This window comes from Aspergillus undulatus (assembly GCF_047715775.1).
Source record: "Aspergillus undulatus strain CBS 261.88 unplaced genomic scaffold BDV17scaffold_15, whole genome shotgun sequence".
Classification (NCBI taxonomy): domain Eukaryota; kingdom Fungi; phylum Ascomycota; class Eurotiomycetes; order Eurotiales; family Aspergillaceae; genus Aspergillus; species Aspergillus undulatus.
Genome location: NW_027396619.1, coordinates 295569 through 318102, shown reverse-complemented (window position 1 = coordinate 318102; position 22534 = coordinate 295569). Strand labels below are relative to the sequence as shown.

At 51.4% G+C, this 22534-nt stretch overlaps 10 protein-coding genes across 10 annotated transcripts; 5 read left to right on the top strand and 5 right to left on the bottom strand.

The window, feature by feature from the left end:
• Nucleotides 1-24: 24 nt before the first annotated feature.
• Nucleotides 25-1706, bottom strand: BDV17DRAFT_259385 (major facilitator superfamily domain-containing protein). Its single transcript, XM_073757432.1, has 5 exons — nt 1657-1706; nt 946-1610; nt 688-884; nt 418-630; nt 25-325 (listed from the first exon to the last, which is right to left on the bottom strand). The coding sequence occupies exons 1-5, from the start codon at nt 1694-1696 to the stop codon at nt 91-93; spliced, it is 1350 nt and encodes a 449-aa protein (XP_073617153.1). The 5' UTR covers nt 1697-1706; the 3' UTR covers nt 25-90.
• A 1099-nt stretch (nt 1707-2805) lies between these two features.
• BDV17DRAFT_289925 (uncharacterized protein) lies at nt 2806-4266 on the top strand (the record flags this gene model as incomplete). The annotated part of the gene is made up of 4 exons (XM_073761775.1): nt 2806-2938; nt 2989-3074; nt 3137-3967; nt 4027-4266. 4 exons carry the CDS (start codon nt 2806-2808, stop codon nt 4264-4266), a joined length of 1290 nt encoding a protein of 429 aa, XP_073617152.1.
• BDV17DRAFT_259381 (alpha/beta fold hydrolase) lies at nt 4261-5581 on the top strand. Its single transcript, XM_073757431.1, has one exon. The coding sequence runs from the start codon at nt 4591-4593 to the stop codon at nt 5551-5553; it is 963 nt and encodes a 320-aa protein (XP_073617151.1). The 5' UTR covers nt 4261-4590; the 3' UTR covers nt 5554-5581.
• A 150-nt stretch (nt 5582-5731) lies between these two features.
• Nucleotides 5732-7040, bottom strand: BDV17DRAFT_297777 (uncharacterized protein; the record flags this gene model as incomplete). The annotated part of the gene is made up of 5 exons (XM_073763562.1): nt 5732-6082; nt 6154-6312; nt 6342-6362; nt 6418-6553; nt 6619-7040. 5 exons carry the CDS (start codon nt 7038-7040, stop codon nt 5732-5734), a joined length of 1089 nt encoding a protein of 362 aa, XP_073617150.1.
• Nucleotides 7041-11079: 4039 nt separating this feature from the next.
• BDV17DRAFT_297775 (glycoside hydrolase family 88/105 protein) lies at nt 11080-12515 on the top strand (the record flags this gene model as incomplete). The annotated part of the gene is made up of 2 exons (XM_073763561.1): nt 11080-12356; nt 12417-12515. The coding sequence occupies exons 1-2, from the start codon at nt 11304-11306 to the stop codon at nt 12513-12515; spliced, it is 1152 nt and encodes a 383-aa protein (XP_073617149.1). The 5' UTR covers nt 11080-11303.
• A 708-nt stretch (nt 12516-13223) lies between these two features.
• BDV17DRAFT_289921 (uncharacterized protein) lies at nt 13224-13586 on the bottom strand (the record flags this gene model as incomplete). Its single annotated transcript, XM_073761774.1, has 1 exon — nt 13224-13586. The coding sequence occupies one exon, from the start codon at nt 13584-13586 to the stop codon at nt 13224-13226; it is 363 nt and encodes a 120-aa protein (XP_073617148.1).
• A 489-nt stretch (nt 13587-14075) lies between these two features.
• Nucleotides 14076-14531, bottom strand: BDV17DRAFT_259379 (uncharacterized protein). The gene has a single exon (XM_073757430.1). The coding sequence runs from the start codon at nt 14437-14439 to the stop codon at nt 14215-14217; it is 225 nt and encodes a 74-aa protein (XP_073617147.1). The 5' UTR covers nt 14440-14531; the 3' UTR covers nt 14076-14214.
• Nucleotides 14532-15837: 1306 nt separating this feature from the next.
• BDV17DRAFT_289920 (arrestin family protein) lies at nt 15838-17139 on the top strand (the record flags this gene model as incomplete). The annotated part of the gene is made up of 5 exons (XM_073761773.1): nt 15838-15896; nt 15953-16096; nt 16148-16442; nt 16493-16912; nt 16960-17139. The coding sequence occupies 5 exons, from the start codon at nt 15838-15840 to the stop codon at nt 17137-17139; spliced, it is 1098 nt and encodes a 365-aa protein (XP_073617146.1).
• Nucleotides 17140-17797: 658 nt separating this feature from the next.
• On the top strand, nt 17798-19651 carry BDV17DRAFT_289919 (major facilitator superfamily domain-containing protein; the record flags this gene model as incomplete). Its single annotated transcript, XM_073761772.1, has 4 exons — nt 17798-18010; nt 18057-18132; nt 18197-18507; nt 18557-19651. 4 exons carry the CDS (start codon nt 17798-17800, stop codon nt 19649-19651), a joined length of 1695 nt encoding a protein of 564 aa, XP_073617145.1.
• Nucleotides 19652-20367: 716 nt separating this feature from the next.
• BDV17DRAFT_259361 (uncharacterized protein) lies at nt 20368-20883 on the bottom strand. The gene has a single exon (XM_073757429.1). It carries the CDS (start codon nt 20756-20758, stop codon nt 20378-20380), a length of 381 nt encoding a protein of 126 aa, XP_073617144.1. The 5' UTR covers nt 20759-20883; the 3' UTR covers nt 20368-20377.
• Between the last annotated feature and the right edge of the window lie 1651 nt (nt 20884-22534).

Sequence of the window (22534 nt, the reverse complement as noted above, 5' to 3'; positions counted from 1 at the left end):
ATACGCCTCTCGGGATAAGAAATGGGCATGTCCAATAAGCGACTAACAGGCAGAGAGAGACCAACAAACCACAATCTCCGAGTACATATATCAAACGACGCTCTTGCCTGCTTCATCACTAGACCTCTCCTCACTCTCCCTTTCGACAGCCTGAACTTTTCTCTTACGCTGCAGAATCGTATCAACAAAGCGCGCAATAGCCAGGGCAAGCCCGACAGCCAGGACACTGCACGCGACACTGAAGCCGCGCCGGTAGAGAGGCTTGTCGTCCGAGCGGAAAATTTGCGCTCCGTAGATACCCGCGATGTTGGCATTCATAATGACACTATTGGAGTCGGTCGGGTCAGCATTGATATGCAGATTATTAGGTCATAGTAGGAGCAGGGCGTGTGAAGGACAAAATGGTTGGTAGCCTACCCAGCCATAGCGAGCGCCCTTTGTTCCGAGTCGGTGCAAGTAAGCGACAGCCAAGCGATATTTAATGGATGGGAGAATGTCCCAAACGTTTGCGTCCAGACGACCCCAAAGTAGCGGACTCCGCGTTTGTTGACATCGGTGAAGGTTCGGTTGAAGATGTATCCCAGTAAATGGCAGAAGAAGCCGAGAATGACCGTTTCACCGCGGCGGTTGCTATAGGAAGGGATTCAATGAGAGCCAGATATCACAGCACGAATTGAGGAAGCTTACAAGTGATCAGAAACATAACTAAATGCGAACGAGACGGGAACCTGCAAGAACAAACCAACGGCTGCCATGGCGTTGCTGACCAGGTTGCCGAAGCCGAAACTCGTGACGATCGAGGGCGCGTAGGTATCAAAGGCGCGCTGAGGGCCGTTGTTCGAGAGCGTAATGAGGAAGTGGACCCAAAGGCGCCAATCCGTGAACTAAGTCGAGGGGAAGTGATTAGCTGAGGGATCTAGTGAGGAGGAGGATGTAGGAACCTACCGCCCGCTTGAAGGCACCTAGACCTATCTTCTTTTTCTTCTTCCCCTTCATTGGGTCATCAATCAGGACACGAGTTTGCAGAATATGCAGCTCCCGTTCGGAGAGCCACGAAACCCAGGGCAGGAAGGTACTGTGCGGGTTCATGAACGAGTCGAGCAGGAAGAAGCCGTATATGAATCCGCTGAACACGGTAAAGGCACCCATCAGAGCAAAGAGCCAGAACCAACCAGGTTGGCCACCAACCCCACGCATGTGCAGGATTCCATAGGCGAGAAGCTTTGCCGAAGCCTGACCAAGCTGGTTGCCAAAGTAGAAGATCATGACACGCTTGGCAGTTTCGGTGCGCGTGTACCACGTTGACAATGTCCATAGGCCACCCGGGATAAAGCCGGACTCGGTGATTCCGAGAAGAAGGCGAGTAGCAATGAACGGACCGTAGCCTCGCTGAAAGGCCTGGAAGGTGCTGACAATGCCGAACAGGAATAGTTGCAGGGTGAGCCATTTCCCGGGCCCGACGCGGTAGAGGATCATGTTGGAGGGAATCTCAGTCAGGACAATACCCAACGAGAGCATTTGCTGCCCGACGTTGAATTGGTCCTGGTCGATGCCTACATCTTCCATGAAGTTGTCGGTAATGGCGTTGGCCATGTTGCCGCGATCGAGTTCTGCAGGCGTTAGCCAGAACTACAATAGCCAGGGTAAAGCACTCACGGAGACAAAAGAAGCCAAGGGTGAGAATGGGCATGATCATGAGGTCTAGCCTGGGAGCGTGGTGTCCGTCAGTCACAGTTCTCGCACAGCTTGAAGGGCGTCGTGTGCTCACTTTCGCTTGGCCTTTTTCTCTTCCTCGACGGTCCAATCCACCACGTGTTCGGGGGTAAGCTCATCATTGAACCTGCTGTCAACGACTGCTTTAGAGCCTTTGACGTCCGCCATGATGGTTAAGTGTTGCTGGTTGTAAACCAGCTGAAAAATTAGCTATCGAGTGCGGTATTCTCTTTAGCCCTACCTCTCGCAAACAGGACGGAGGACATCCTTATGAACCCTCCCAGCCCCGTTCATCCCGCGCCGGCAAAGAATGAATTGCGTGCTCTCGCAAGAAGAAGCAAAACGGCCAAGGAATTCTGGGCGGGAGCCTTGGCCTTCAGGGCCGAGACGACAAGGCCATGGCGGAATGGCGAGATTTGCTGATAAGAGCTGTGGCTTGCTGCGGAAGGCTGGGCATCGCGTCCGCTATTTGACGAAGCTTCGCCATCACGCCTTTTGATCGCGACATCGGTTGTTATGTTGGGATAGAGGAAATTTTAGCAGATCAGAGTGTTCTGAGGGGGAACTGATGGCAAGAGCGTGGGGTGGCGGTTGCCCTAACTGGTGAACTCTCTCAGTTTGGCTTTCTCTCGAAGCGAAGTTTTGTCTTTGAAAGAAGGAAACCTAGCTGGATGACTTACTGCGTCCCCTTGAAGCTTCTTTCATTACACAATTATATCGCCAAAGACTTCTCTGAGCATGGGGATTCATCCAGAGAGTCATTCTCCGGCTGGGAACATGACGAGATACCCCGCGGAGATGGCGTTCTGGTCTAGATATATGACTGGCTGGCCATTCGACAGCAACGAAGCAAGTTCACAATGAGCCATAGCGTCCTGCCTTTGCGCATTCGGCACCCGCCAAGGGCCTTGTGCGCCTGGATCCTTGTAACGACCGCGTGGTGTCTGCTTGGCCAGCTGGACCGCCTGACCTAGCGCACCTGGTCGGGGAGTTAGTCTCTTCAAAGTAGGAGGAACATATATCTCCGTGGAGCAAGCTCGAATGGGCTGACCACCTGTTGTGCGACTTGGCTGTCATTTTACATTGCCAGTAATGGGTATTTATTTGGAACTTGTTGGGGTCGGGGGCGACAGAGTGTACACACAGTATGATGCGGTGAAGGGCGTCCTCCACTTGAAATTGGACCGGCCGACAGTTATTTCGAACATCACCGTCTTCCTTGAAGGTAGGAGAACCGTCATGGTTGTTTACTCTCGGGTATTGACATTGCTGTAGGGTCGGTCAAAACATCCCTCATCCAGGCAGGTTCCGACTTCATTCTGGGAGATGATACACCAAAGGTGGATGAGGAGAGACAAGATGTCTGTACGAGACTAGCAAAGATTCATCCTATCTACCCGCAATCCTAACCTCGTCCCCTCAGGTTGTGAAAAGGTCAAAACGTCTTCTTCCTTCGTCGGCCACATGTTCTACATCGCTCGAATACACCGTACCAAAAGGCCACCATAAATTTCCGTTTGAGCTGAGTCTTTGTGCGCTGCATGACTCTGAGGCTTCCTCGACATCGATGGCGGACCGACAATTGGTGCTTCCTCCGTCATTTGAGACCGCTTCTGCTAGTCAAGGTGCAGCTGCCAGCATCGCCTACGACGTGAAAGTAGTCGTGCGGAGGCCTGGACTTCGAAAGCAAAGATCTACCGAGGAAAGAATATACCTCCTACCAGAAAGTCCAGCATTAAGATTTCTCCCTCTGTCTATATCATTTTACCAAACGAGGCGGACAGCGCTCTACGCTCCTAGACCTATCGGACTCGAAGCCTCACATCTCTCTACAGCAAAACTTGAGCGGACGCCTATCCTGTTCCTTGAAGCGACTCTATCATCGCCCTTCCTTCGCGCTGGGGAAAACTTACCTCTACGAGTATTCGTACGCCGTATCCCTGATCAGACGGGCCAGTACGTCCCAATCGCTTTGAAACGACTTTACATAATGCTCCGATCATCAACGTCTGTAACAGCTGGACCGCATAGCAAGTCATGGACATCGCTCACAGCATTGCTAAATTTGGAGGCATTAGATTATACTCTTGGATGCTCTCTCGGTAGGGGGGATCTATTCGAGATTGACAATGGGACCTTACAACATGCGTCAGTGCCGGGAGCCATACCGAGCTTCACTACAGACACCGTGGAGCGGACATACTCGCTGCTGATTGGGGCCGCATTTACGATGCCGGGGCAGACGAAGATGACGGTATGGGACCAAAATAAAAAAAAAGCTTTTCGTTTATCATGCTGACAAGCACTCTCTAGTCCGTCAACCTCGCTATCAACGTCGAGATTTTGTCTGGAAGTGAGATGATTACTCACCGGAACGCCGGAGCTCCGAGTGATATCACGGAGCGTGGGGAGGAACGGATCCTAGAGCTTCTAAGGCCTGGGTGTCTGGCACGTCTGGCGGCATCCGGTGGAACTGGTGAAGAGGAAAGGCTGCCTCCATACGTGCCAGCAATGTCCGCCACTTCCATACCGCGGCCGCAGCTAGTTCCATAGGGATACGACTCTCGCTAATCCCGCCTTGCCTCTTCTTACGGGGTCCTAATATATCACTATTCATATTCTTAGTCAGGGAAGCGACATCCAGAACCTCCAAATGGGATTCTTGCGGTTTTGATCATATATCGACCTTTGCTTGCGCTTGTCTCCAAATCAAGAATATTAATAGCATTTCCGGATCCACCGAACGTCAGAGCTAAGCTAATTTCGCTTAGCTCGTCATGTTAGCTTGCGATTGATGATGGTGATTTGTAAGATGAGCTGACCCTCAAAGTGTTCTGCTGGAACTTTCCCCAAATCCGTATCCCAAGAGCACTCACCATGTCAACCAGACTCAACGTCCTCCCTCGCCCCGGGGAACCAAAGACCGGGGATGTAATTCGCGCCCCAATGGAGGCTGCCTTCATTGAAAATTTCGGCAGTGTACTCCCACCAGCGGCATATCTACCGACTCCTAATGGAAGAGTAGCATACTACAAGCTTCCACATCACTCTGCCAAATCAACAGCAGTATCCCGCGTCATTTTCATTCACGGTGTCCAAACCCCCGCAATTGGGCTACAGCCACTAGCATGCGCTCTATCTTCGCGGTTCCCATCGGCTGAATTTGTCCTCGTTGACCTATGGGGCCATGGTCTCACTGATACGCCATTTGCACCACACGAACCGGCTCTCTTCCAGAAGTTGATCGAAGACCTCATGGACCATTTCGCCTGGCCGACTGCCCATTTTCTCGGATACTCTTTCGGCGGCTCCACCGTTGCTACATTTGCCGCTGCGTACCCAGAGCGTGTAGAGTCTATGGTGCTCGTTGCGCCGGCGGGATTGCTTCGAGCAGCGCAGTTCACCGATCGGGAGAGAAGCTATTTACGCGGTGGAGACGGATTGGAGGAGTCAGCGGCAGAGTGGGTCTTGGAGTTCCTAGAGGGCGGAAGGCTGATCGTCCCATCGGACTGGAAAGAGAGAGTCGCAAGAGGAGAGGTCGTCGCTGAGGCGGTTCGCGACTGGGAACTCCGGGAGCACAAGGGGCATCTGGCGAGTGTCGTCGGTGTATTTCGGGACGGCGGGGTACTGGATAGACATGATGAGTTCCGGCAGGCGGCGGAGGGCGGGATTAAGGGGCTTTGCGTGTTGGGTGAGACAGATGATGTTTGTAGTGCGGAGGACTTGTATGCGGTTGGGATGCGCAATGTTGCTGTTGTTCCGGGTGTCGGACATGGGGTGGTTAGGCAGAAGGTGCCGGAGGTGGTGAAGCTGATTGAGGATTTCTGGAAGGGACTTTGACATAACGAACGTGCTTTCCGTAGGTAGAGTTATGTCTGCCCTTGAGGAACGAAACGGATATAGCTAATGAATTCAGTATTCAGTCCTAATTCAATCTGAAACCGCAAAGGCAACGAAAGGCACTAAGGGTAGGCTAAGAACATGGATCATAATATCCTCTCCAAGAAGGCTCATCAGTCTACTCAACAACATACATCTCCTGCAACATCGAATCAATATACCCCCTCTGCTCCTCCAACCAAGCCCTCTTCTCCTCGACATCAAAAGCCCTGCACGCCCTTTCCCGCTCCCTCTCCTCCTTCCTCTGCGCCCTGAAGCGCTCCTCAAGGACATCAAGTCTGTACTCAAAGTACTGCGGGTACAGTTCGGCCAGGTTACTAATGCCCCGAACTCCAACGAGGATCGTCTCGTCGCGGACGAGAGGGTCTTTGGGGCGGAAGGGCGTCACCATGGAGATTCGCTCGCGCCCGCCGAGCGCTCTGAGGGCCTGATGCTCGAGGTACCGGCCTTGCATTACGACTGCGTAGCCCTACAAGACCAATAGTATAAGCTTACTAGTTCCATTTTTTGAGACACATAGAGTGGAGGAGTTGGACGTACCATAGCCGGCCCCCTAACCTTCTTAATCTCACCAGAGGCCATCTTAATCGCTGTCTCGCCGCCGACCATCTCCGTGCAATCCGAGAGCATAGTCACGCAGACGAAGGGGAAACTGTCATAGTGCCATGCGAAGGCGGGGGTATCGTCGTCTCCACCGGTCTTGACGACAGTGCTGCTGTGCCCGCTACTGTTGTTACTCGTGCCATTAGCTATAGAAACTGAAGCACCGTTGCCCCTCTGATCAGACTCAGCTTCACCACCCACGGGGTCGTCCTTCACAGCGACGTTGATGTTCGCAATTTCCCAGTCGTAGGCAGGGATAAGGTCTATTCCTGCTATTTCGGAGATCTTGGAGAGGACTTCGGGAGATTTGAAGACGTCGTAGGTGAAGGGTGCTCGGCTAGTCATCCGCATTAGCATATTACGCAGCTTCATCAAATTACGATGGCGTGAAGGAAAACATACTGGTGCCCCATCCCCCGTATCATATTCGTACAAAAGGTACTCGCATACTGACAGTCCTCCAGGACGGGCTCACTAAAGATCTCTGCCCTCATTTGCTTAATTGCATTTTCCGTGAAGAGGCGGAACGGCTCAGAGATGGCATTGGGACTAATTCCTGCCCCCTCGAGTCCAAAGTTCGCCATTTTGTGGATCTTGGTTGGGGGCTCGTAGATTAAGTGTTCTTCCGGGTCGAAGGGGCGCTTTTGCCCCGGGGTGAGTCGGGCGTTTTCAATGAGGGACTTGGGCAGTTTGCGGGTTGGGCGGGTTGCTTTCTTAGTTTTTGGGCCGACTACCACGGGCGCGAGAGGGGGTTTTTTGTGGTAGGGTTTGGAGTTTTGTTGAGTGGTGTTGGTGTGGGTTGGGAGGAGGGCTGCGGGAGACATTTTGGTCGGATTGACTAGGTTTGAAAGACGGAGATGAAGATAAGGTATTGCCTTGGAGCCTCTGAATCTGATATCAGAAGGTGATGGTGATGCTATCAGATCAGGTCAGTGGAAGGGATATTTATAGCTCCCCTTCAGCGTCAACATCGCGAGTCCAGGGTCCGGACGTGCGGGATATCGGCTCCGGTGCGTTTGTCATGGGACATGGAAAGTGCAGGGCCAGGAACGGATATGTTTTCCTTCATGCCTCTGATACTGTTATCACCATGACTTCTATCCAGTCCTGATGCTACACGATGGCTCCAGACCCAAACCCGGAGCCGGAGCCGTCTCGGATGGCTATCATCATGGCTGCGTATGTATGATAACAAACAGGACAGCCTCGGGTTCCTTCCCCGACGGCGCCATATTACGTTATTGGAATCAGGAACCAAAGTCCAGATGAATCCATGCATGGCTATCTACAGAACGAGTCGTTCTTGCATCGGGACTGTGTATCCTAATGTAGGAAGAACGGAGGATTCCATTCCTAGGGGCTGCGATAGTGATGTAGAGAGCGGATAGCTGCAGTGTTCATCGCACTCTTCAGTATGATCTGTTATGTACTTGCTGCATGATTGGACGATCATCTCTTGCGAGCTGCTTCATGGCGAGGATGACCGGTCAGTGGTCGATGGATGTTGTGCGCATCGCTTATAGATCCCGAGCCGAGGATTGAGTCGGAAGAGGTCATTGTGAGGAGGCAGTTGAGCCGAGCAACTGGACGGAAAACGAATCTGCTTTCACCCTGGAACGGACGGCGTACTTAATACATAGTACGTCTCCAGGTATGTCGACGTCGCGGAGGCCATCAGAAGCTCGGCAAATCTCGATCTGTTGACGAGACTCAGCGTCCGAGCCACCAATGCTGATGTCGACAATTGTAAAAGAAAGGAGGTTTCGCCCAACAGATGAGTAGGTAGCAGTCTTTGGCTCCGCAAGTCAGCGCAACGTGTAAGATCCCGAAAAGAAGTTTGCCCATAGGGAAAGAACAACCGTCTAAAGTTAGCCTGGTCTGGCCATGTATATAGAGTTTCTTGAAGGCATCCGCGACTGCTTACACAACGTGCAACACAAGTCCACAGCATGTCTCAGCCACCGGCACTTCGACTGCTATGAGAACGAGAAAACATAACCGAGACCAACAGACGAGCAATTGTTACGGCTGACCTTGAAGGCACCGTGCCCTGTACGCAGCTATTCCGTGGGCGGAAGCATTATCTTTATGAGTTTGCACACGGGGAGGAAAGGGTGGAGCCCCCTGCGGAGTTCACCGATGAGTTGGATGCAATCTTGGAAGAGAGGGGTTTGCGTGACTTGATTGGGGTGCAAGTTTACGCTGAGGGAGTTGTACAGGCTGAGGATACGCGTTGTCGAGAAGAGGGTTAGCAAGACGACGTCTTATCTTGAGGGGGCGGAGGAGGTCAAGGGGCAGCCGCATCCCCGGTCTGTTATGGCGAGCTTTGCACTCTTCTAGTACCATCATATCTATTAAACCGGCCGAATGCCGGAATACCACGAAACTCTATCTGCATTCCTACCATGCTGCGCCTTTCTATCCTAATCCTTAACTACCCAGTCTTCTGCGGGGATTGCCTTTAGCTACTTTGCTTTGTTTTTGTGTGGCTCTTTCTTCCCTTCATATTGCAATTCCTTGAAGGCTAGAGCGCTTTGCTTTGCCTGGGGCATATTACCCTACTTTACGACAGGAATTCTGCTCCTTGTTTAGTTCCGGACCTGACATTTCTGTATTACTTTCACTCTGAGAGTTAAGCTCGGGTTTTCCTTTGCACTGACGCTCTATAGTTACTAGTAGGTACCGACGAGAGACCCGGCCTATGTACAGAACAAAAACTGCAGCGTCTCGGGAATGATATTGATTGACCTTTTGTTGTAGTTCGGGAAACGGGCGCCGACTAACCTCTTTTTTTTTTTTTTTTTTGAGTTCGCCCTCCAAAGTCCAGTCCACCGAAAACTATCTGTGACCTCAAATTCTCCCGTAGCGATAATTTCATCCGCTGAAAACCCAACGGAGACAATGTATCGCCCCGCGCCTGCTTGCCAGCAACCCTTTGCGACATTATAATGACTCGCGGCATACTTGTCAAGGTGACGGCGACGTCCCGTCCCTCGCCAGACCGGAGCCGCACCTTTTGGAAGGCCTTGAGCTCTTTTGGCGGCCTCTGATGGGGCTCCGTAGTTGTCGTTTCATTGACAGACTCAGCATCAGGTATAGTGACAAAGTACAGCAGCACCGTTGCGCCATCTCGCGTTCCCTGATTCCGCACTTGGCATGCCACAATTACCGAGCCATACCCTGGACCGCCGGGCATATTGTCGCTCGAGAATGCGGCGGCTGAGATACTCAAGTCCGACAGCACGAAGTCGGTCCCATAGGACAATCCGAAGCCGAAAGGAAAGAGCGGGTTTGGGGTATCCTGGCGGTCGTAGTACCGGTACCCAACATTCAGGCCCTCTTCGTAGCCCACAATATTATCCCCGTCGCTGGGAAAGTTCTGAAACGTGGGATTACCTTCCTCTTGCGGTAGTGCAGCCTTGGTCTAGGGATGCCGCAGGAAAGTTCTAGCTATACTAGTTATCAGTCAGTTTATCCCGTAGCTTATGCAGGGCCAGCCGCGGGATAACCTCCTCCCGGGTCTTATCCTCGTGTAGTAAGAACAGCCCCTCTGGCTTTACCTAGGCCCGCGTAACCTAGCCCGCGATAAACTCTTAAAACCGTGTATACTTAGCTACAGGTCCTTGTAGCTCAGGGTCTGCTTATTATTACTCTAGTAGATATAGCCTATGCCAGTAGTACTATTCTATATAGAGGCGCGTGATCTAGCTAAAGGGGGCATATACCCTATATATCAGGAACTATTCACGTATCTAGTCTAGGGTATCTGCTAGGTAGTTAACTTAGCTAGCCTTAGCCTCGCGGACTAACTATAGTACTACTAGCATCTGTACTATCTTAACCAGGCTAGATAGGTAGGTAGTATATTAGCAAGGATCCTGGAATATCTGCTGTGTAGTATCTACCCCTAGTACCGCAAGAAAGCTAATCAGGATGCTATGAAACAGGTCCCTCTTTATGATCATGGTGGTAGTGTGGTTGTAGTAATGTCGTGGTCGTGGTGGTTGGGTTGATTGGGTTGGTTGGGTTGGGCGCATGCACTCAGGCAACCAATTTGGGGCGGGAGAACGGCAGGGTGGGCAGGGTGGCGGCCGGCCTACAAAGTTCAGGGTTAACAAAGTCCTGCCAAAGATGAAGCTCTGCTGTACTTACAAGCTACGAAGTTCTTGTCTGGCAATATCCAATACTATTCTTCTGCCTTATTGATTGATCCCTCCTGTCCCGTCCCCGTCCATTACAAAGCCCCATGTTAGGACTGACTCAAAGCAGCACAAGTTGATTCTCAAAGAATACTAAGCATGACGAGGGAATGCACAGTGTGAGCCGCAGATAAGATCTTGAAGGGCTAGCTAAGCCATGTGTGCCACGGGCTAATCCATGGGCTTGGACGGTGAGTGAAATTATTTCAAACTCCTACAGATTAGTCTCCTATGTACTGTTAGCCAGAGAATAATACTATCTAAAAGTTAATTATAGTTACGATTGTTAAGAAGACCGTAGATCTGACGGTTTTGCAGTAAAATCGTATGCATAGATAGGTGAGATCCCCATAGTCGGGAACCAAAAACCCAAGCAGAGCAGTACAAGGATGCCATACCAACGCCGCATCATAGAGGGGCCTTCTCTTTCTGCCATCTCCGCAAAAGGTAAGCTCTTGGCTCACACTGGAGCCCGAGGACAAAGTCCCAATCCCTGCGCGAGGCGCCGCGCCGGAGAAATTTATTCTGATAGCCGCCGTATCCGGGGAAAAATTCACCGATCAGAACAAGGGTCTCCATCGTGACCGGACCAGTGACAGTCATTTTCAGCAAAGGCAGATATCCTCTAGAGTGGCCAAGATGTCGATCCCGTTTGATTCCACCTGAGCCTATTCGTGTGAATCGAACTCGCCGTCTTGCCTTGTCAAGCTTGTCCCGGACAATTGCATCGCATTGCCGCCACAAAGACCCCTCGTATAAATTGTCTTGTTTCCGTCGATTGCTTCTTGCAATGTGCTATTCGATTAGTATAAAACGCGGTTTATACCTTTCCACATGAAGTATGATCTTTGTCGATCAATCGCATCCTGGGCATTGCGGTAGCCTACCATGAGGCTCTCTACTCTATTCCTCCTGGCGGCGCCGGCCGCAGCCCGCTCCTATCTATCTTGGATGGCCGACTCCTGGATCCTCAACAACCGGGAACATGGACGCCCTTATTCGTACGGCCGCGCCACAATTTACGAAGGCTACGAAGCCGCCTACGCGCTCTACGGCAACGAAACACTGCTCGAATGGTACCGCTCGCAAATTGACGACGTTGTTGTTGCACCCGATGGCAGCATTGTCGACTTCAACGAGACCTACTACTCGCTTGACGACTACCGCATCGGGAACAACATCCTGTACTGGTACGAGCGCACAGGTGAAGAGAAGTACCGCCTGGCCGCAGACCGCATCCGCGCAATGTTGGATCGGCACCCACGCACCGAAACGGGGGGATTCTGGCACCGGCAGCCGAATTATCCGAATCAGATGTGGCTTGATGGTATCTTTATGGCGGATGTGTTCTATGCAAAGTGGACAAAGCTCTTCGATGCGGGGAATATAACTGCGTGGGAGGATATTATGTTGCAGTGGGATAAGATCGAGGCCGTGACAAGGGACCCCGGCGGGACTGGGCTTCTGGTTCATGGGTTTGATGAGAGTAAGACTGCGGTTTGGGCGGATCCGGTTACGGGAGCTTCGCCGCTTGTATGGAACCGTGCTGTTGGGTGGTACTTTGTCTCCTTGATTGAGATCTTGGATATCTATCCCAAGCATCTCCCTGGATACAAGCGACTGTTAGGATACTACAAGAGGCTCGCAAAGGCGATACTCCGCGCCCAGGACCGGAAGACAGATGGTTGGTGGCTGATCCTGAGCAAGCAGTATAACGGCGCCGAAGGAAATTACTTCGAGAGCTCTGCGGCCGCGATGTTTACCTATGGCTGGCTCGCCGGCCTGCGAAGGGGTTACCTCGATGAAAGGATATTCTCAAGGCCAGCGGCAAAGGCGTACAGACACCTGATCGACGATTTTGTCACGGAACATCCAAATGGAACACTGACTTGGGAAGGGACTGTTCAGGTCGGGTCGCTGAATAGCGATGCGTCCTTCGAGGTAAGCTTCCTTCTCTATTAGTGACGATCTGGAAGTGAAAGAGCTGACCGTCAATATTAGTACTACATCAGTATACCCGTGGTTCCGGATGACACCCGCGGTGTTGGTCCTTTCTTGCTTGCTTCGTATGAGTGGGAGCTTCGGCGGAAGCGTTTGTGAAGACCACTGATTGATTTCGTAGGATGGGGCGAGCACAGCAATTCACCTGTTGTATGAGAGGAGAAAGGATTCTTTTACATCTCGCATTGACAAGTTCATTTCTAGAGACACCAATGAGATGGGGTTTGCAGCGAGGGATAGGAGTTTTCTTGTATACATGCTAGCGTGCAGACTTGTAATACATTTCTGTCTGTAACACATTACAGAAATGTATTACAAGTAATGCCGCACGGCGCCATTTACTAGGCGGGCATCTTCGGTCACATAAGTTTCGTTGACGCGATCGCAACTGTCCCCAGCGTCAGAGGCGTACTAGGTTCATGCCAAAACTTCAGGCGAGCTCTCACCTCGTCATAAGGCACAAAGGCTTTGACCATTTCACCAACAACTGAAAAGGAAGCATATAGATCTCTCGCACTACCTGTTCATGCACCTCCGCCGATAGGATAGTCCGGTTGTTCTCTGTCTCATTTGCGACGAAATGCTTCGGCGTCGCGGTGACGCCTATTGATTGGCATCCTCGAACATCCTTGAGTGAAAACCGATATATATTATAATACCATTAAGGTCAGCGTACCATTAATAAATGCAGCAGACAGCAATCCAAGGACCACCGGGTCTTCCGAGTATGTCTCGTAGTTTCGCCCGCCTGTAGAAAATCAATTAACGCACAAATCGTCGCGCCAATCTCCAGGAATATTCACCTCGCTAGGACCGGATCACGTTCAATGCCGGTGGCAGTAGTATATTAGCCGCCTTTTTCCGCGCCTCTTTGGCAATTTCCTGTCTCACGCGGTATAGCATGTCACGACCGAAGGAGGCACCCAGACTCGTCTCACAGGGAAAGCACGCTGTCTTGATCCCGCTCACATAGCTCTCGCCTCGTGCGCTGTTCGGACCGTCTGTTGTCTCGTCACTCGCGGATTCGACGGCGCTATGATGAATGGCCTGCAGGCTGTTGATACTTGGATTGAATGTTGGTTTTCCGCCAGGCTCGGGCTGTCTTGATAAAAAATTCTCCTGCTGTAGGCCGGATACACAGACTTTGACAGTCCATCCATCCGGCGCCATTCTGGGCCTTATGACATCCATTCTTCCCGTCGGCGCTGTATGTGGTACTCTATCCATCAGTCCTCTAGGAGATAAGTTAGGGCGCCGCTGGGGTATCTTCTTCGGCTCAGCTGTGATGGCCGTTGGGGAGATCTTCCAGGGAGCTTCCGTACACAGTAAGTGCGACCCCGAATGCCTCGGAGCTAGGCTTCAGAGCTGCGCCCGTCCTTCCTTGGAGTTGATGTTCATCCTTCAGATTCCATGTTTCTTATTTTCGAGCGCGGATGATCTCTGTACGGGCTCTGTTGAGGGCGATAACATCAGCCTTTTCTTTCTTTCGAGCGCTACATATATTTAGTAATCTGGCTGCATCATCTCCGTCATGTGTACCACCCCGCATCTCCTCAAAATATAGACCGACGACAACATCCCTGGAATCTCGCCCCTACTGTGCTGTTCCAGAGACTCCGGAGTAGCTAGGCTTTCAAGACAACTCGCGCGGCCTATACCCGGACATGTATATTAGTTATGCGAGGTAGTATATGGAAAAGGGTTGTCCAACTCACCCGCCTTCACGTGATCCAGTCGCTCGTAATTTGTTCTTAGCGACAAAACCTGAGCGTGTAAAAGGGGTTGCCATCGAGCGGAGCTACATATCTCGTTGAAGTTCTCCTAGGTGACCATGCGGAGGAACCATTCGGCTTGGTCGAACTAGATGGGAAACACCATAGCTTAGCCGAACCAGCTTAGGGAGTATAGTGTACGGTAGACACTGAAAAAGTTGACATGTCGCCCAATCATAAAGCTGGCAATTAGCCTTGACTCTGATTAGGCAGTCTCGGAGTATGACGATTCTATATTGAACAACGGCCATAGTCCCGCGATTGTTATTGTTTATTGTTTGTGGTTATGGAGAGCTGGTATTGCGTGAGAACGACCAGTGCCGCTTTAACGATTAGACCAAAGGTGGCATTGTGCAGGTCAAACTATTTGATGCAACGACCAGACTTTTTGTATGATGTCAGCTATTCGCATGGCGTGTTTGTATATGCGAACTCCCCAAAGACATAGTTCTTCGTCGATAAGTCCCGTACGGCCGCCCCTACTACTTTACCAACAAATATTGTCCTCTAGAAAAAGGAATCGCAAAATTTGTTAACAATAAAAAATAGATACAAAAAGTCTCTGGGAATCAAACAAGTCTACTCTCACGTCTGATGTTTCGTATAACAGCCTCCTGCTTTGATTTCAAAGTCAAGATATTCTACGCGTCGCGCGTCGAGGGAAGAAAACGTATGGAAACTTATATAGGCAGCAAAAGCCTAGTACCAGATAGACCTTCTGCCATAGTCGAAGGAAATTCCTCTCATTATTCGTCCATGTAGCTGGACTAATACCTAGGGTAGCACAGCAAAGCCAGCTGCCACCTACCAGTCTAACTTACCCGGTCGGCAGCAATCACTCCTTGAGCGAAAACACGATCGGAATCGGCACAACCCACGAGTGGGCTGACAGTTCTGGCCGCGGCTTAGGGCTGCTTGGCACGCTATCTAACAAAATTTGAAGGCCTGCTGACCTTGAGCTCACGCTATCTTGTAGCCGTTGTTCCCTTGAGGCCCAACTGCCAGAGATTGGAAGACATGTGCCATTAGTGTTGTCTACTATAGCCGAGCCTTGTAGTTGATGACTTTCTCGTGTGAGAACAACGTTCCCGGTCGCGAGTCGGCCACGTCGCCTGTTGACAAGACGTCGTCAGCAATCGTAGACGCCTCCTAATTCCTGTATTCCTACTCTTATCGGTATCTAGTAGGATTGTAGAACTATGGGCCAAGGGATGCGAAAAACTTGATCGGACGCGCCATCTGTCTGTTCTGGACCGGTCGGCATCGCGGAATCGGCAACAATTGACAGGTTCTGGAACGCCGCGACTCGGGCCGATAGTGGAGAAGGCAGACCGATCGCAGGATGGCTTTATTTAGCTAGCCAGACCAGGGGTAGTCTGGCAAATTTTAACTACTAGTACCAGTATATCATGAGACCTTAAGTTCCAGTCGCGCCTTCCCTGATAAATGGCCTGCCAGCAGATCCCAGCTCGGGCGCCTCACATTATGTTTTGTTTACCATCCGTCTCACTCCAGCTGCATCCTCAATAGGAGATATCTTGCGGTCGCACTTTTGGAAGAGAGATTTTATCTTCTCGCTTTTGGACCTCATTGATTGTGCATTCAATATTCCGTTATCTTTCAGTGACAAACAATTGGGAGTATCGAGCATGGCTCCTCGGTTTCTCAAGGGAGCCTGCGGCAATGCTACAAAAAATGTGGAGATTCAGTGAGTGAGACTTGCTCGCTGTCTCCGGATGATATCTAATTTTTCATCGCAATCAGACTCGATAAGGACTACATCGTTTTCGAAGGGTCGGCACAGGAAGCCCTGGCTGTGTACCTGAGCGGACATCTTATCCTTCGTGTCAACGAACCACTTACGGTCAAACATATCCGATTGCATCTCTCCGGCTTGCGGCGCGTATCGTGAGTGCAACTCTGTCGGAGCTCCATGCTCAGTGCTAACTTATATACTAGCCTCCCGACGAAAGCAGGATGGGGAAAGGTGTCCAGCGAGGAGGAGTTTTACAGTCGGACGTGGGAGTTTCATGACGCGTATCGAACAACCCCCCAGGTTCTCTCAACCGGGGTATACAAATACCCATTCAACGTCGTCCTCGAAGGGTCACTGCCCGAGACCGTGGAGGGCGTGAAGGAAGCTTCAATTGGACACTCGTTTACCGCAGAGATCGGTCGCAAGCATGGCAAGGGTATTACCCTTCGGAAGCCCTTGCGGGTCATCCGTGTTCCGGATATGTATATTCACGAACTGGTAAGACCTTCTGAGCTGACATTAGCAACTCCTTCGCTGACTACATATAGGCACTCGATGAGACCTGGGCGGAGAAGCTCGCCTATCGGATTTTCATCCCCAACACCGCCGTGGCTTTCGGATCGTCGATTGAAATGAACTATAGCTTTATCCCGCTCATAAGAGGCCTGAAGATCGACTACGTGGAGTCGCAAATTCTGGAATTTCGAGAGTTCGCATTGAAAGGAGGCGAGGGTTTGTCAGGGCATGACGCCTCGGCAGTGACTGTACTCTCTAGCGACATCTTTGCAATGGATGACACCGCCGAAGATACGATCAAGGGACCGGACGGGTATCAGTTTGCGCGCAGTCTCCATCTGCCCAAAGGCCTGGGCCAGTGCATGCAAGACGCCGAGGTTCTGGGTGTTCGGATCAAACATAAGATCAGAGTCGTGGTCCGCATGCGCAATCCGGACGGACACACCAGTGAGGTAAGGAGGATAGCTTTCCGGAAAAGAATATATATTGACGAATACAGCTGCGATTGAGGATCCCAATGTCAATATTCTTGTCGCCGCAATACCGAGTCTGGGAAGGCTCATCGTCGAACGAAACCCTGCAGTCTCCAGAAACGGTCAGCGCCAGCGACGAGGCTCCTCCGCCGTACGGGAAGCATGGGCTGGATCGGTTGGTTGAGCCACAGGCGCTGTTGGCATGATTTGCGCAGGGTGTCGCAAGTGTACGATGTTTACGTGTCATGATTATACGAGATAGACTTATTCTAATATTAAGCCTAATATGTACCCACCATCCAACACACAGCTGATGGAATCCTGCTCCTTTGCCATGGTGATGGGGCGTGAGGCTGAAGCACGTGGCTGGAGATCAGTGCGGCTGAGCGGATAAACGGATCAATTCAGCCAATTCGGAAGGCTAACCTTATTTGTACTGGATCTTTCTCCTATTGGTTATAGCCTCATAGACCGGACGAATAAACCATCCGGCGGTCCCCAACTTCAACGACGCGGATGATCTCCAAACCGAACCCGACTCGGCATGCCATTCCCCCGGGCCTGTCAAGCATTCACTGAAGGATCCACCTGATCTGCAATGAGCTGAGCGGCCAACGGCGTGATATCTCACCAAAACGACGCAGTCAAACAAACTGTCTAGGCAACAGTGATGGCTGCCCTTCCCGCAAACGGACCAGGTTCATCCGCTGGTGACTCTGCTGCTGGAGGGATTGGGCTAAACATATCTATTTAAACATCCTTGCATCTCACTCCAGAACCCAAGCTTTCGGAACACCAACTTACCTTTTCGTGTAACACCAATCATATTTCAGCCTCATTGTCATCGCCAAGTTCCTCACGGCAATGTCCAAAGAAGAGGGCGTCCTCGCGGAGAGGGACCCTGAGGTCTCGAGCGCAAATAGTGGTCGGCTCAGCCCCGGATCCGACTCGAAAACTGCCACTCCCGAGATGGATGAGTTTGTGCTTGGCCGTCGTGGTATTCTGGCCTTCTTTACCCTGTGCGTGTTGGCTTTGATGGTTGCCCTTGATGGGACTTCCATCTCTGTTGCTTTGCCTGTGGGTCTCACATTCTCCGCCAGCTGGGCGAAGTTGACAAGCATAGATCATGACCCAAGACCTCAAAGGAACCGCGATCGAAGCATTCTGGAGTGGAACCTCGTTCCTTCTTGCGTCAACAGGTACGAACCATCTATTCCCAGACATCTCGGTCCTCAACCTCGTCTTGCTAAGAAAACAAATCAGTCTTTCAACCAAACTTCGCGTCGCTCTCAAGCATCTTCGGCCGTCGACCCCTCGTCCTCATCGCCCTGACCCTTTTCTTCGTCGGGACTGTCGTATGTTCCGTCGCGAAGAACTTCACTTATATGCTCGTCGGCCGGTCAATTCAGGGTATTGGCGGTGGAGGCGTCATAGCTCTTACTGAAGTTGTCGTTACCGATCTTGTTCCGCTTCGTTTGCGAGGCCAGTACTTTGGTATTCTATCTGCCATGTGGAGTATTGGGTCTGTGACTGGGCCTATCCTTGGTGGTGGGTTTGCGCAGGATGTTACTTGGGTAGGTCAACCACCTTTACCATGGTCTTTCAGATAGCTAATAGCTCTAGCGCTGGATTTTCTACATCAACTTCCCCTTCATCGGCGTCGGGGTAGTGGCAATAATCCTCTTCCTAAAACTCAACATCATCCCAACCTCTCTCGCCGAAAAGCTCCGACAGATAGACTACATCGGCACGGTCCTCTTCGTCGGCAGCATGTCCTCTTTCCTCATCCCACTAACATGGGGCGGCATCCTCTACGACTGGGATAGCTGGCGTACGCTGGTCCCTTTGCTCATCGGGGCTGCGGGGCTAACGCTCTTCGCAATCTACGAGTACCGATTCGCCACGGACCCGATTATCCCGCCTAAGATCTTCCAGAATCGGACGGCGACTGTTTCATTTGCGGGATCCTTCCTGCAGGGTCTTGTCCTTTGGTGCCTTCTCTATTACCAACCTCTATATTACGAGGCTGTGAAGGGGTACAGCCCCATAATGGCCGGCGTCGCCTTATTCCCCGCAACATTCACCGTCGCGCCTAGCGCCGCAGTCGTCGGGATCCTAGTGACGAAATATGGCCACTACCGCTGGGCGATCTGGCTCGGCTGGTTCCTTGGAACATTTGGGCTGGGTTTGTTATGCTACATGGACGTCGAAACAAGCATCCCCGCCTGGATCTTCATCAATCTTGTCCCCGGGTTCGGGTTGGGATTCCTGTTTCCGTCTATTGGCTTCGCAATCCAAGCCTCAGCCACAAACGATACGCTCGCGATCGCTGTGGCCATGTTCTCCTTTTTCCGGGCAATGGGGCAAGCAGTCGGCGTTGCGATTGGCGGGGTGGTTTTTCAAAATCGGATGTTCCATAATCTCCTCCGGTATGAGTCCTTGGCCGCCAGGGCGGCAGAGTATTCTGCTGACGCGGCGGGGCTGGTGGAGGTTATCAAGAGTATGCCCGAGGGGGCGGAGAAGTTGGCGCTGCGCACGGCGTATACGGATTCTCTGAGGATTGTGTATGCGGTTTGTTGTGCGGTTTGTGGGGTTGCGCTGTTCTTGAGTGTTTTTACGGAGAGTTATGACCTTAATCGGGCGCTTGTTACGAGTCAGGGATTGAGGAGTGAGAGGAATGAGAGGGTTGAGGGGGATGTTGAGGGGGTGAAGGGGTGAAGCAGCCAGGGGATGTGGTGGGTAATTGTTGTGATGCGGATGTTCGGGGTTACCCGTAGTTTTGTAGTACTATGATGGTTGACATGCTTATAGATATCTCCATCCATGATAATGATAATAGATTTCTTTTCTTTCATTTTTCTCTCCCTTCTCGCTATCATCTTGGCTGCCCCCTTGGTTGATTATCAACGCCAACTAGTGGCGTGTTTCCGCTTGGTGTACGCAGAGTCAATTGCAAATTCACCATGGCCATTTTGACCACTATTTGAAGTCAATCCCCAACCAGCGCATTCAAGTACAGTGCTATTTCAGGCCGACATCTCGAAACGAAAAGATCATCGAGTGTCGGCAAACGGGTCCCGTAGCTGCCATTCGTCTGGCAGGCCCGATGCGTACCCGTAAATCTCAAATGGAACGTGACGCCGGGGACAAATTCGGCGGAGATCATGCAGATACCGGGAAACAGGTTTAGTGTTTTCATCCTGTGCTGGTTCCGGTGACTGAAAGATGACACGCCTCAACTCCTCTCGCTTCGGATCAGCATCGGTGGCAGAGATTACCAGTTCAGATAGTTGATTTTGCGTCTCCTCTTCGTTGCCGTGTTCGACGTAGTGCGAGAGCGATCGGAGGAGCCTCGAGAGCCGCGACTTGTCGATTTCCGTTATATGGAGGATCCTGAGGGAGCATGGGAGGATTTCGGTAAGATCAACTCCGATGTCTCGCTTGTCATATCTGAAGGAGCTGAAGCTTGGTAAATTCACTAAAAGATGGCCAGTTGTGACCCGCCCCACCAGTAAGATGTCTAAAATAACCGGGGAACATGTTGAGCCATAGTTCTTTCAAAGTGTGCTTTGCGTGCAGTATAGCGGGATAATAATCTGCGGGTTTGATCAGGTGCCGCCAGCTTCGATTGCTATAACCATGTCTGAATGATTCTAGCCTTGGGCAGTTCAAGACCAGCTCATCCAGGTAGCCTGGGGCGAGCCCGATGCACTGGTCGATTGAAATATCTGTCACCGACAAGAGTTCAATATCCACTCCGTGCTCATTGCCGACGAGAGCATCCGTCGAGAAGCGGCGCAGGGATGGAAGCCCCAGGAAGGGCATTGCCCAGGGTGTTGCGATGTAATAGTCCCCTTGGAACTGGAACCATTCGCCCGTGATAAAGACTTCTCGACACTTTGGAGCACAGGCCTGGTGAGTCGTCCTGTAGCGGCCATCTTGACTAACCAGGGGACATGCTTGGCCGCGTTAGGGAACTGAATTTCGAGACGGTTAAGATTCGGCAGGAGGGTCAGCAGGAGTGCCACCCAGGCGTCGTTTGCCCGTTCCTTTATGTCCCGGACCCATGTTCTGGCGTCTTTCTTTGTGAGACAGGTCTCCTTGGCCTTGTAACATAGAGCTTTGACGTCTATTTCACCCCATGCGAGGCTTTCAGTCTGCTCCTCGTCAGGCTATCGAGCAGTGATTCCGGCGCATCCACCTCGACGTCTTTGTAAAGCTGAGATACGAGCAAATTGTAGAAATGGTGCGAGGTGTAAAGCAAATTGCAGAGTTCGCCGCGTTCGAGATACCGGTACACCCGGAACGCTAAAAGCTGGACGTCCCATGGTAGATCTTGCAGCATCGTGCTATCCACGGTACAGCGAGGCAGGGAAGTGGGGTGGGTTGGGATACTGGTAGAAGGCTTGGGGTAGCCGGCGTGTTCCCATGCCAATGCCCATGGAAATTATGTGAAGGGGCTAGGCGACTTGGCAAAAGCTGGTATGACAGGCGCTTATAGGAAGGGGCCTCCCCCGGGACTTTTGAAGCTGAGGTATGGGTTTTGTTTTGATGTTTTATTTGAACGTGCAGGGTACAACTACTGCCACTACTAATCGGCAACTTAAACATCTCGAATTCACAATCCAACATTTGACTATAAGTTTGACGAAATTCGCCGTGCAAATTATCGAGCAAATATTCGAATGTGCTATACGAACCTTGTGCTTTTTTAGGACGACCGACCAGCCCCAAAGTATTTAATAGAGCGCAAAGAAAAAGCATGCTGGGGTTCGGTCCCGACACTGAGTGGTTACGGAAGCTAACCACTGTCCGCGATGAAGCTGAAGACGTGCCACTCCTGTCTATCCACATCGCTGGCAGACTTCTTGTGCGCGAGGAAACCTAGTTCTCAATTCAGGACTTGATGTAACTCTGGATGCGAACATTGATCCCTAAGCAAATTGGTTCAACTACCCAGAAGTCAACCTTGCCGCGCTGGCTTTCGGTATGATCTATACGCATGTTGAGCCGGAGCCAGGTCTCAACCATTCTGAGGCATTGCAGAGTTTGAGCCAAGGGAATTTATATGAACAGATAGAGGTTGTTGTAATACTTGCAGTTACGCTGACTGCTGGCGCGAAGGCGACGTTGTTCAGGTCCGAAGATATACCCTCCACATCCAGCAGAGGCACAGGGGTATCAGTGCCAGTCAGCTCTAACCACAGATCAGGAGAGACTATGAACAGGGTTAGAAGTTCAGCTGCATTACCGGTACGGTGGTGGGTAGTGTTACTTTTATGACAAGACCTACTTAGGGCTGTCTCCATGGCGACTGGTATTTCCTGGATCCCCGCGGTAAATCAAGAGAACCCTATGTGAGCGGACACTGATGACGGATGTCCTGGTTCAAAGGCCAAATTATCCGCCGTGAAGAGATGGCATCGACTCGGGTGATTATCTCGGGTATCTCAACCGATCTCCTCCCGACGCTCGGATAGTCTTCGCGAGCCGAGCATAGTGCCCCTCCCCAGATAAACCCCAGTACATGACGTGCAGGAGACAATGATTACTGATGGACCTCTAGATATTCCTCCTTGTATGTAAGGTAGCCTTTCCTTT